The sequence below is a fragment of the Pinus tabuliformis genome, chromosome 2_1 (assembly GCF_031772625.1).
Source record: "Pinus tabuliformis cultivar Carrire ecotype Pingquan chromosome 2_1, CPIR1, whole genome shotgun sequence".
Lineage (NCBI taxonomy): Eukaryota > Viridiplantae > Streptophyta > Pinopsida > Pinales > Pinaceae > Pinus > Pinus tabuliformis.
The window spans coordinates 482,732,622-482,745,453 of record NC_142299.1 but is presented as its reverse complement, the minus strand read 5'-3'; the positions used below and the strand labels follow the sequence as shown (position 1 = coordinate 482,745,453).

The 12,832-nt window shown below is 39.0% G+C and overlaps 1 protein-coding gene and 1 pseudogene across 1 annotated transcript; both read left to right on the top strand.

Annotated features, from left to right (window-relative positions):
- The first annotated feature begins 504 nt into the window (after positions 1-504).
- Positions 505-2,004, top strand: LOC149201007 (F-box protein SKIP2 pseudogene; annotated as a pseudogene).
- A 5,243-nt stretch (positions 2,005-7,247) lies between these two features.
- LOC149201006 (enoyl-CoA delta isomerase 1, peroxisomal-like) lies at positions 7,248-7,949 on the top strand. Its single transcript, XM_089401162.1, has one exon. It carries the CDS (start codon positions 7,248-7,250, stop codon positions 7,947-7,949), a length of 702 nt encoding a protein of 233 aa, XP_089257288.1.
- The last annotated feature ends 4,883 nt before the right edge of the window (positions 7,950-12,832 follow it).

Here is a 12,832-nt window from a genome sequence, read left to right as displayed (position 1 = left end):
GGAGAATCCAAGAAAAAGCCCGTCACGAAATCAGTCAAAGCCGACCTTCAATTTCCTGTTGGAAGGCTCGCCAGGTATCTGAAGAATAGCAGATATGCCAAGAGGGTTGGGATTGGAGCCCCCATTTTTCTTGCAGCTGTGCTTGAATACCTAGCAGTTGAGGTAAATATTGATATGAATCCTGTTTTTAACACATTGATTTGGTTCTATGATGTAGCGATTTGTTTGGTGGTTCCATTGTATCAGTGGCTTTTGTCAATTAGTGTGCTTTCCGAGTTAGGGTTTTGGGGATTTACATGAAATTCTTGGTTTTACTGTTAGGAACTGTTACCTCAAGTCTCAGAATTTAGGTTTTTGCCGAAAATATCCAGCTTTCCCTTTGTTAGGCAGTTAAGAATTTGTCAAGCGCAATTTCAGATCAAATTTGTTTGTTTCCTTCTGTTTTTTAACCCATAAACTTATCTTAAGCTAATTGAATATTTTCTGATTGAGTTCTTAGGTCTGATGGGTCAATCCAGCTCTTCTTTAGCTCCTCCACCAATGGGCCTTTTTCTGGAGAAGAACAAGGTCGAACAGTTTGGTGTGTATCCAGAGCGGGATCTCATTGTATATTTACCGGATGAATGCTTGGCCTCGATTTTCCAGAAGCTCACAAATGAAGATCGAAATGCTTTTTCCCTAGTCTACATTAGATGGCACCGCATTGAATCGAAAAGCAGGCAACACCTAGTTCTCCTTGCTCGAACTGAGCTTTCCTCCTTGCTTCCAGCCCTGATCACTAGATTTGAACATGTGACTGTTCTGGCTCTGAAATGCTCCAGAAAATTTCCCAGTATTGACAACAAGGCACTTTCTTTAATTGGAAAGAGTTTCACTCATCTCAATAAGATCAAACTGAAGGGATGCATCGAGATTACTGATGAGGGTCTAGAGTCCTTCTCACTTGTATGTGGTCCTATTAAGAAATTTTCATGCGGGTCATGTGGATTTGGAGCGAAGGGTTTGAATTGCAACGAACTGGAAGATCTTACAGCTAAAAGACTTAGAAGATTAGATGTTCAAACGGAAAGAATAGGGCCAGGGCAAGGTAAGATACAACGATTGTGCCTTAAAGATCTTTATAATGGGCAGCTATTTGCCCCACTATTATCGAGATCCAAGTGTCTAAGGACGCTCATTTTATCACGGAATTTAGGGTCTTGGGATCAGTGGTTGGAAATCAGCACTAGAAACTTGCAACAGCTAACAAAATTGAAAATTGAAAATATCCATTTAGGTGATAGAGGTTTGATGGCTGTTTCAAAGTGCTCAAAGCTGGAAGTATTTTATATTGGCAGGGTGTCTGATTGTCCTGATCGAGGTATTTATGCAGTTGCAAATGGATGTAGGAAACTGAGAGAGGTGCACCTTGATAGTGGCAAGTCCAAAAGAATTGGCGAGGAAGAGTTACTGTCCATTGCAAACAAATGTCTTCAGATGCAAGAACTTGGCAATGTCTTCAGATGCAAGAACTTGTCTTGATGGGCATTGCTATTTCGGTTGAGAGTTTGAGTGCCTTGGCTTCCAATTGCCCTGTGCTGGAAAGAATGGCACTCTGCAACAGTGATAGTGTTGGGGACAAGGAGATGTCTTGTATTTTAGGTAAGTTCATAGCATTGAAGAAGCTATGCATTAAAAATTGCCCAATATCTGATGAAGGTCTTGTGACGATTTCCAGCGGCTACCCTAGCCTTATAAAATTAAAGGTGTAAAGCAGTAACATCCAAAAGTGTCTGTCAGGTTCAGAAAAAAAGAGCCTCTCTAATCGTTGCTGTTGATGGTGGTTCACAGACAGCAAGAGAGGATGATCAGAGTAGGTCTCTTCAGCTTGGGGATGACAGAGTCATTAGAGAATCAACTCATGTGCTATGCGGAAGCAGAGGTCACTTAATCAAGACAAAATTGGGCACAGCAGCTTCCAATTTTCTCAGAGGGTCTTTTTCTGGTGGCCAGTCTCATGGTTAAGTTTCTGAGATAGATATATGAAAGGATGCTTATTGTATTTTATTGATTTCCTTTGACGATTCTCTCTTTGCAAGGAACCTCTACAACACATTACTATTGTGAATATCCGGAAATTCTTGTAGCCATTCTTTGTAAACCTTTCTATTCTATTCTATTCCGAACTGGATTATTTCCTAACAGGTCTACATGATGTTGAAGTTAGAGCCATGATGTTGAAGTTAGAGCCTATTTTGTTTCTTGTTGTAGGTACATGTTTCTGTTTGATCAGATCTATAATATGTAATTTGAAATCCAATACCTCATATTGTATTTCCAGAACACTACTGTTTGTTTATGAAACTCAGTCATGTATCTTAGGGCTTCCTTGCAATGCCTAAAACAAAATTAAATTCCAGAATAGATCCATGCATCTCAGTGCATTTCACCATCTTTCAGTAAGCAGGCAATTCCTGTCTTTGAAGATTCTTCCTTGTATAATCGGTCAGTCGACATTCAAAGTTTTGGCTACAGCGTTTAGGTCTGTTTCCATTAGGTTGGTGATTTTTAACAATCTTAATTACATTTTTGACTTGTTTCAGTTGCATTCTGCACTTGTCTCTGTACATGTAGAATTTTTTTGGCTATGCTTAATTTATCTAATTTCTATACTATCTCATGCTCTCTTTTTTCTTGGCCTCTGGTATTTCAATGCCTGCAAAGATGAATTCTGTCATACATGAAAAATTGCCCAATATCTGATGAAGGTCTTGTGACGGTTGCCAGCGGCTGCCCTAGCCTTATAAAATTAAAGGTGTAAAGCAGTAACATCCAAAAGTGTCTGTCAGGTTCAGAAAAAAAGAGCCTCTCTAATCGTTGCTATTGATGGTGGTTCACAGACAGCAGGAGAGGATGATCAGAGCAGGTCTCTTCAGCTTGGGGATGACAGCGTCATTAGAGAATCAACTCATGTGCTATGCGGAAGCAGAGGTCACTTAATCAAGACAAAATTGGGCACAACAGCTTCCAATTTGCTCAGAGGGTCTTTTTCTGGTGGCCAGTCTCGTGGTTAAGTTTCTAAGATAGATATATGAAAGGATGCTTATTGTATTTTATTGATTTCCTTTGACAATTCCCTCTTTGCAAGGAACCTCTAGGACGCATGATTGTTGTGAATATCCGGAAATTTTGTAGACATGCTTTGTAAACCTTTATATTCTATTCCGAACTGGATTATTTCCTAACAGGTCTACATGATGTTGAAGTTAGAGCCTATTTTGTTTCTTGTTGTATGTACATGTTCTGTTTTATCAGATCTATAATATGTAATTTGAAATCCAGTAGGAGGGGTGGCAGCAGAAGCAACTCACAGGGTCAAGGCAAGGCCTAGACATTTGTCCAGGACTCAGTCGAAACTTATTCCATTGTTGTCCCTTGAGAAATTAGAAATTTGGAAACCATGGTGGATGATGAGAGGCAATCTTATTCTGACTCTAAGATAATGGAGGAGATTTCTTGTTTGGCTCCCGATCATAGCCATATTAGTGGATGGAGAAACAAATACCTCAACTCAATTTCACTACACTCGAAGACAAAGACCCCAACTCAATTTCATTACACTAGAAGATAAAGACCCAGCTTGGTATGATGATGAATGATAAACAAGTGGAGAGATACAATGTTTTTGCTTAGTTGGAGAATATTAAAAGAATGTTGAGGAATCAACATATTTTCATGGATAGGATGGATACAAGGCTGACCCATGTAGAGAATGTGACTTTGATACTTCTGTGCCTACCCATTCTAGCCGATGTAGAAGGTCATCTTCAATGTGACTTTGATATTTTTCTCTCCCCATTTTAGTGAAAATTTCCCTTAACTCTTAATAGTCTACAAATCTATTGGCATCTATGGTTTTGCACTTATTAACCAAAATGTGTAGTTTTTTTTACTTTATACTCATCTAATTTCCCCGGAAGAAACCCAAATCCCCTAAATAATAAGAACATCATTGTACTCTAGATTTGAAGGCATTTTGATGCAATAATGTTTTTTAATATATATATATATATATATATATATATATATATATATATATATATCCGGTAACATGAATTTGCACATAAATGGAAAGGAGATTTCTGCCATTGTCAAAGTGCAAAGGAAATTTTATGGCATCAAATTTTTGTAACCCATATCCTTCTTTGATCGTGAACCAACCAAGAACTTCTGTGTCACTGAATTTTCTTATTCCATTTCATCCATTGTTGATGAACCAACTATGTTTGTATAACCTGTTCTTTACCCACTGCCCAACAACGTTGACCTAACGAGATGCCGCAAAACCGTATTCCAAACCAGTATATATCTCTGTTACGTCTTAGAAGATTATTATAAACGTAATTTTTTCAGAACACCAGATATTGACTGAATTCCAGCGATGATTTATATCATTCTAGACATATACCAAATGATATCCAACATTAGCTAGTCTACACAAATTGTTGATACAATAGAGAGTGGTTGACGTCGAAGCCACTATATGTATTAGGTAACGATTTTTTTCGAGAGGATTGTGGAAAATTTTCCATCATGCGAAATTACCTGTTTAAATTTTTCGATCAGCTCCGTTGTTGACCCATTCACAAATCTCAAACTCAAAATGAAAAATTTGACAGCTAAAAGTTTTTCTTCCATGGAAAGAAACCATTGTTAGTGTTGAAAATAAGGAAGAATATGTAAATTTGGACAAATTTGGTTCACTAGAGTTTTATCTTATGAATTAGTTCTTATTTTTTAGAAAATTGTCTTAACTTTTCTAGATTCCTTTTATATAGATTGTTCTTGTTAGCATAATTTTGAAATAGGCTTCTCTCCTGGTGCATATAGGCCATGATGACAGGTGTGGGGCAGTTCCATTCATTGTATGTCACACTATCTTTCAGATTAGACACAGTAATATTTCCTTTTATACAGATTGTTCTTGTTAGCATAATTTTGAAATAGGCTTCTCTCCTCGTGCATATAGGCCATGATGACTCATCACACACAACATAAAGTATGCAATGTTGTTAAAACTAGAAAGCCTGCCATCCATTCAGAGAAGGTAAATCTTAAGGAGAATCCAATTAGGTATGGCCACACTCTTCAGCCTTGTATCACTTGTTTTGGGAATAATACATTTGATATTTCACTACTGCACAAGAAAAATGCAAATCAAGAATGATACATTATGAACCCAAAAGATAGTGACCACATACTAGGTTCACCCTCCCTACATAAGCAAGGAGAGTTAGCATGTCCATTTTGTATCTGATCTCAATGCATCTACATCATCCCTAAAAATTTCAATCATCTTAGAGATTTGCATAGCCAACTCCATTCTATTAATTGAAACTTCTCCAAAATGGACTAGATTAGAAGGTTGTTCTGCACCGTTGTTTCCATAAGGAGCTGTATGTTAGCCTGATTTGGTTTCCCATGGTTTTCGTTACGGTTAGAGGAGCAGGAGGAGGAGGGGGTGTAGTTCAGCAGCAACAACACCGACAGTTCAGTTGTTATATGTAGTTGATATTACATGATATGATTCAAAAGTTCATATGAGTTTAGGAGAAGAAACTAATCAAAAGGTTTTGATTGCTTCCTCAGAGTTCTATATCAAATTTAAAGTGTTGGCATAGTCATTTTGTTATGCACATAGACTAAAATTTTCCTTTTTGCTGGATACTCAAATAGAAACTGAAAAATTTCTGGCAAAATTAGTTGTGGAGTTAGGGAAGCAGAAGGTTTGATGTTCTCTCTTACCTTGTACAATACTTGCGAAAGTGGCATACTGTAATGATCTATGTGGGATGCCATTTATTGGTTAAGAGTTATAACAACATATGTTTGATGCACTCCAGTAGTCTAGGGATCTAAGCCTCCAATATTTTCAGGACCTTGAGCTTTTACCATGGTCTCAATTTTAGAGTTGTTTTTATTGAACTAAATAAGTTTGTATATAATCTAACAAATCTAGATTCTTGTATGATATTCTAGCAAAAGTATCGTAACATTAACAATTGTTCTGTTTTGCAAAAGGGACATACACAGCTTAGAAATTAGACAGTGCGTGTCATTTTTTGGGTTATCAATATCATGACTCTTTACCATCTAATTTTGATTGCAACAATGCGTTTGTAAGTGCAAATACCATTATAATTACACGAACCGTTCAAATGTGTTGAAAGTATAATGAGCTAATAAACCGGGTACTTGGGAAGCTAATCAAGCATTTCAAAGTAATGTGTACCTTGAACAGGTTGATGCTCTTTTCTTACAGACTCTAGGTCAATTAGCATTATGTCTTGTCATACTACAGTTACATGACTACCGTCACAAACCTAATTCAACCAATATCCAAGTGGAGTTGTGGGGCAGTTCCATTCATTGTATGTCACACTATCTTTCAGATTAGACAAAGTAATATTTCCTTTTATATAGATTGTTCTTGTTAGCATAATTCTGAAATAGGTAATTAGACAAAGTATGCAATGTTGTTAAAACTGGAGAGCCTGCCATCCATTCAGAGAAGGTAAATCTTAAAGAGAATCCAATTAGGTATGGCCACACTCTTCAGCCTTGTATCACTTGGTTAGGCGGTTAAGATGAGAGATAAATATAGCCATCTAGGTTAGTCTATTATCTGCCACCAAAATCTGATCAATGTCTGCTTGTCTAAGGCAAACATGTCACAAATTCCATGTAAATACTCTCTCATTATTATGAATAGGTAATCCTCTTTGAAATGTTTAATAGATATATCTTGCATCTACACACTTGGGTATCGAGTTTTTCCCTTCTTCATTGTTCTGGTAGACATGGGAAATTTCAAAGTGCCAAGTCCACTAGAAGACCAAATGTGCAAAGGTGGAGCAGATTCATCAATCACCTGCAAATAGGCTCAACCACCCCAGGGGTTGAGGACCTCAGACAATGTAAACGTGCCTTTGAACCCTTATGTGGACCCTTTGATGATAAGGATCTGGGGACCCTTATGATGTGGAAAACAAGCAGTGAAGAACACACCTGGCAAATAGACAATTATCATAATGAATATTACAGTTACACTTCATTCCTCCCTCATATAGGACTTGAAGATATTTTGCAAAAATGGGCTGCCTCAGGTTGTCTAAGAAGTATTAAAATAATAACAAAATTGTAACTACTTACTCGAGGGCTAATTTGTGTTGCTTGAGATATTAAAAACTAGATACCCATGATCTAATATGTTAAGTCGATTCAGGCTTGCTAAGAAACCCTCCTCCATGGACGCTATCACGGCTGCGCTTCAAGAGGTCCAGGATTACCAAGGCACAGGGACCCTCGTGCCCACATTCCAGGGTGGATTCTTTTCAAACGGCTTCGTCCTTCAATGGATATCCCAGAATCCAGATATCCCCTCGGGCATTCTCCCGATCAGGTTTGAAACCCTTCTAGCCTCCTTTGTGAGGCTCAGGATGCCCACCATCACAACATTCTTTGGGCACGCTGCGACCAGGGGTTTCATGCTAGCCTTGGCGCAAGACTACAGGTTCATGAAAAAAAACCGATCTGTGATCTTCACGCGCGAGCTTGATATCAGTTTGAAGTTTAACAAGGGTTTCATGACTGTCATTCGGAGCAAGCCCATGTCCGGTTCCCTAAGGGATGTGGTGTCGGGCACCCGCAAGTTTAATGCGCTGATGGCTCTAGAAGGCGGCATCGTGGATTCTGTTTGCACGGACTCGCCTCAGACGTTGGAGAGCGCCACAAAAAAATCTCAGAAACTTGAAGGAAGGGGTTGGATGAAGGGGATTTATAGTGAGCTCAGGGAGAGGGCTTCTGTTGCGATTGGAGACAAGGAAGGCCATCTGTGCCTGGGGTTCCTTATGGTGAGGCGGAAGGAAATGGACTTCTCATGTATCCGCCTCAACCCTCCCCTGTATTAGGAATTGCAACAGCACCCTTTTCTGTGGAGAAGAAATTCAAAGAAAAGTAAACCTCTGATCTCTCTGCCTCGTTCCAGATCCAGATCGTGCTCCTTTCTGGCAAAACTCTGCTACAATGGGTATGCTCTTCGGATCTAGTACAGGAACTCAAGCAAATCTTGGAATTAAGGTTGGGGATCCCCTGTGCATCTCAACGACTTCTCCACGAAGGTAAACAACTGGAGGATCTTTACCCCCTTTCTTTTTACAGCATTAATAGAAATGCCTCCATCATTTTTACCCTTCGTTTGAGAGGGGGAGCTGTTGGACAGTCATCTTCTGCTGAAGCTTTTTCATACAAAGATGTTGTCCATGCTCAGAAGCCCAAGAATGCAGCTCCTCTAGCTCAAACTCCCAAACTTTTTTTGGTGGATAAACTGGAGGAAACCCCCTCCATTGAAATAATGCATCCTATGCTGGATGAGCAATTCCAATTGTATGCAGAGCATGCCATTATTTGTAGGTCAATGGGCTATGGCCGCGCACAGCCAATCTCTACCAATGGATTCACTCTAACTGGACCAACAACTGCAAGGTTCTTTTCTACTCAAAGGGCTTCTTCATTGTAATATTTGTTCTCGATGAAGACTACCAAAAGGCATTAACTGAAGGCCCATGGTTTTGGGGCTCAGCAGGCTTATTCCTCACCCCTTGGTTCCCAAATTTTGACCCCTCTTCTGCCATAATTACCAAGCTCCCCATCTGGGTCAGACTTCCTAATCTCCCTGAGCATCTATGGCACTTTGCTGTATTCCAAGGAATAGGCGATTCTCTAGGCCGCTTTCTAGCCACAGACACCTCTAGAGGGGAAAAAGGCATATTCACCTTCGCTACAATCTGTGCAGAAATAGACATGAGTAAAGATCTTCCTGATCAGATTAATCTCAAAATTGGAGACTTCCATTGGACTCAGTCCTTGGACTACGAGAACACAGCCTTCCGTTGCCGAAATTGCCATAATACAGGGCACCTTCAGAGCTCTTGTCCCACGATGCCAGCCCAAAAGAAGAAAGCCAATCCTAAGCCGAAATCAAAAAGCTGGAAACCTCATGATCCTCCTCCCATGGATGATTTGGATTCCAGCTCAGATGAAGAAGAAGGGGATGCGGTAGATATGGAAGCAAAGATGGCACAGGAATCGCCCAAGACTGGTCCTGAGGATTCTGCTGTTCCATCAAACTCACAGAAAAGAACTCATGAATCCTCTCCCTCAGATTCAGACAAGGAAACCCCTCCGTCAGCCCAGCTTAGCCTGCAGATCATGCCAGCACAGCAGAGTCATCTTGATTGGGTCAAAGTTGGTAAAAAGAAAGGGAAAAAATGCCGAATAGTTGATTCTACCCACGCTGGGTAGAATCCTTTGTTCTGTTCCTGTTTCTATGTTCTTCTTGCTTCTTCTTGTTTAGTACGGCTCTCTTCTTGTTCTCTCTTTGGGGCCGAGGTGGATAGTCTATCCTTTCCGGCTGCCTATTTTCTTGCCTTTATTGGCTGTAACTTCTTTCTGTACCATAATTCCTCTTAATAGAATTAGTTTTTACCGAGAAAAAAAAAAAAAAAAAACTAGATACCCATACGTAAATAATTACAAAATTATACAATTATTGTTACATGTGTTGTTTCCTCCCATCTTATGCAGAAGTTGTCCTTAATTTCTAGAAAGTGTTGTTCAAATGTAGCCCGGGATATCCCTTTGGCTTGAGATGGCAGGTTCCCTTGTGTACCTTTAAATATGATTTGGTTTGCCTATTCTCTGTTGAAGCTGTTGATACAATCTGGGGGTTGAATAGTATGTTCTCTGAGTCTGGGCTTGTATATATAGCATCGCATTGTGTGGAATCATGGATGTAACATGTGTACCTCCTCCAACTGTCAGGGTTCAGAGAGGTTGATGTTATTAACATTTTACGTTGAATGCAAGATGTGCTCGATTAAGAGCTAAATAGAGGCATTCGGGCCCACAATTTGCAAAATTGTGTATGGCCCAATATTGAATGGTTTTGGGCAATGTTAGTGTTGTTTGTTAAACTATATCTTGTCAAGATGAAGCTAGACTTAATCGTTCACCTAAAGATTGTGAGGAATCTGATGCCCAAGTGGAGGCTTAGAGATTTTTATTTTGCTCGTGTTTTATTTGTATGTTCTTTATATCTTATCTGTCTTGGATTTGTATGTTCTGCCACCCTTCTGCAACTTTTGTTCTTGAAAGTTGAATCCACTGTAGGTTGCTCTACAATTATGCTAACAAGGTCACCCCAAGAAATTTTCACAGTATTTGACGGGTGAGACATCACAAACCAATGTCAATAAAAATGTTCAATTGCAAGTGTGATGAAAATCTTCGTGGCTGAGTTGGTTGTTACTTTTGAACCATCCCAAACTGTAGGGCTGTGGATGCAGTCGTGGAAAGATTTATTGTTGTAACCAAGTCTTGTGACACCAAGTTTGTCATGTTGCCATTGTCGATTATTAGTTGAACTAGTTGATCCTTAACCTGGCAATTTTGTGAAAAAGGACATTCTTTATTAGTGGAGTATTAGCCAGTCATTAAGACTAATTGCAGATTGGGCCCTTGCAGATACCTAGCCTTATAAAATTAAAGGTGTAAAGCAATAACATCCAAAGGTTCAGAAAAAAAGAGCCTCTCTAATCGTTGATGTTGATGGCGGTTCACAGACAGCAAGAGAGGATGATCAGAGCAGGTCTCTTCAACTTGGGGATGACAGATTCATTAGAGAATCAACTCATATGCTATGCGGAAGCAGAGGTCACTTAATCAAGACAAAATTGGGCACAACAGCTTCCAATTTGCTCAGAGGGTCTTTTTCTGGTGGCCAGTCTCGTGGTTAAGTTTCTGAGATAAATATATGAAAGGATGCTTATTGTATTTTATTGATTTCCTTTGACGATTCTCTCTTTGCAAGGAACCTCTACGACGCATGACTGTTGTGACGCATGACTGTTGTGAATATCCGGAAATTCTTGTAGCCATTCTTTGTAAACCTTTATATTCTATTCCGAACTGGATTATTTCCTAACAGGTCTACATGATGTTGAAGTTAGAGCCTATTTTGTTTCTTGTTGTAGGTACATGTTTCTGTTTGATCAGATCTATAATATGTAATTTGAAATCCAGTGCCTCATATTGTATTTCCAGAACACTACTGTTTGTTTATGAAACTCAGTCATGTATCTTAGGGCTTCCTTGCAATGCCCAAAACAAAATTAAATTCCAGAATAGATCCATGCATCTCAGTGCATTTCACCATCTTTCAGTAAGCAGGCAATTCCTGTCTTTGAAGATTCTTCCTTGTATAATCTGTCAGCCGGCATTCAAAGTTATAGCTACAGCGTCTAGGTCCGTTTCCATTGGGTTGGTGATTTTTAACAATCTTAATTACATTTTTGACTTGTTTCATTATGCACGTGTCTCTGTACATGTGGAATTTTTTTGGCTATGCTTAATTTATCTAATTTCTATACTATCTCATGCTCTCTTTTTTCTTGGCCTCTTGTATTTCAATGCCTGCAAAGATGAATCCTGTCATACATGAAAAATTGCCCAATATCTGATGAAGGTCTTGTGACGATTTCTAGCGGCTGCCCTAGCCTTATAAAATTAAAGATGTAAAGCAGTAACATCCAAAAGTGTCCAGGTTCAGAAAAAAAGAGCCTTTCTAATCATTGCGGTTGATGGTGGTTCACAGACAGCAGGAGAGGATGATTAGAGCAGGTCTCTTCAGCTTGGGGATGACAAAGTCATTAGAGAATCAATTCATGTGCTATGCGGAAGCAGAGGTCACTTAATCAAGACAAAATTGGGCACAACAGCTTCCAATTTGCTCATAGGGTCTTTTTCTAGTGGCCAGTCTCGTGGTTAAGTTTCTGAGATAGATATATGAAAGGATGCTTATTGTATTTTATTGATTTCCTTTGACGATTCTCTTTTTGCAAGGAACCTCTAGGACGCATGACTGTTGTGAATATCTAGAAATTCTTGTAGCCATTCTTTGTAAACCTTTATATTCTATTCCGAACTGGATTATTTCCTAACAGGTCTACATGATGTTGAAGTTAGAGCCTATTTTGTTTCTTGTTGTAGGTACATGTTATGTTTGATCAGATCTATAATATGTAATTTGAAATCCAATAGGAGGGGTGGCAGCGGAAGCAACTCACAGGGTCAAGGCAAGGCCTAGACATTTGTCCAGGACTCAATCGAAACTTATTCCATTGTTGTCCCTTGAGAAATTAGAAATTTGGAAACCATGGTGGATGATAAGAGGCAATCTTATTCGGACTCTAAGATAATGGAGGATATTTCTTGTTGGGCTCCCGATCATAGCCATATTAGTGGATGGAGAAACAAATACCTCAACTCAATTTCACTACACTCGAAGACAAAGACCCCAACTCAATTTCATTACACACTAGAAGATAAAGACCCAGCTTGGTATGATGATGAATGATAAACAAGTGGAGAGATACAATGTTTTTGCTTAGTTGGAGAATATTAAAAGAATGTTGAGGAATCAACATATTTTCATGCATTGGATGGATACAAGGCTGACCCATGTAGAGAATGTGACTTTGATACTTCTGTGCCTTCCTATTCTATTCAATGTGACTTTGATATTTTTCTCTCCCCATTTGAGTGAAAATTTCCTTTAACTCTTAATAGTCTACAAATCTACTGGCATATATGGTTTTGTACTGATTAACCAAAATGTGTAGTTTTTTTTACTTTCTACTCCTCTAATTTCCCCGGAAGAAACCCAAATCCCCTAAATAATAAGAACATCATTGTACTCTAGATTTGAAGGCATTTTGATGCAATAATGTTTTTT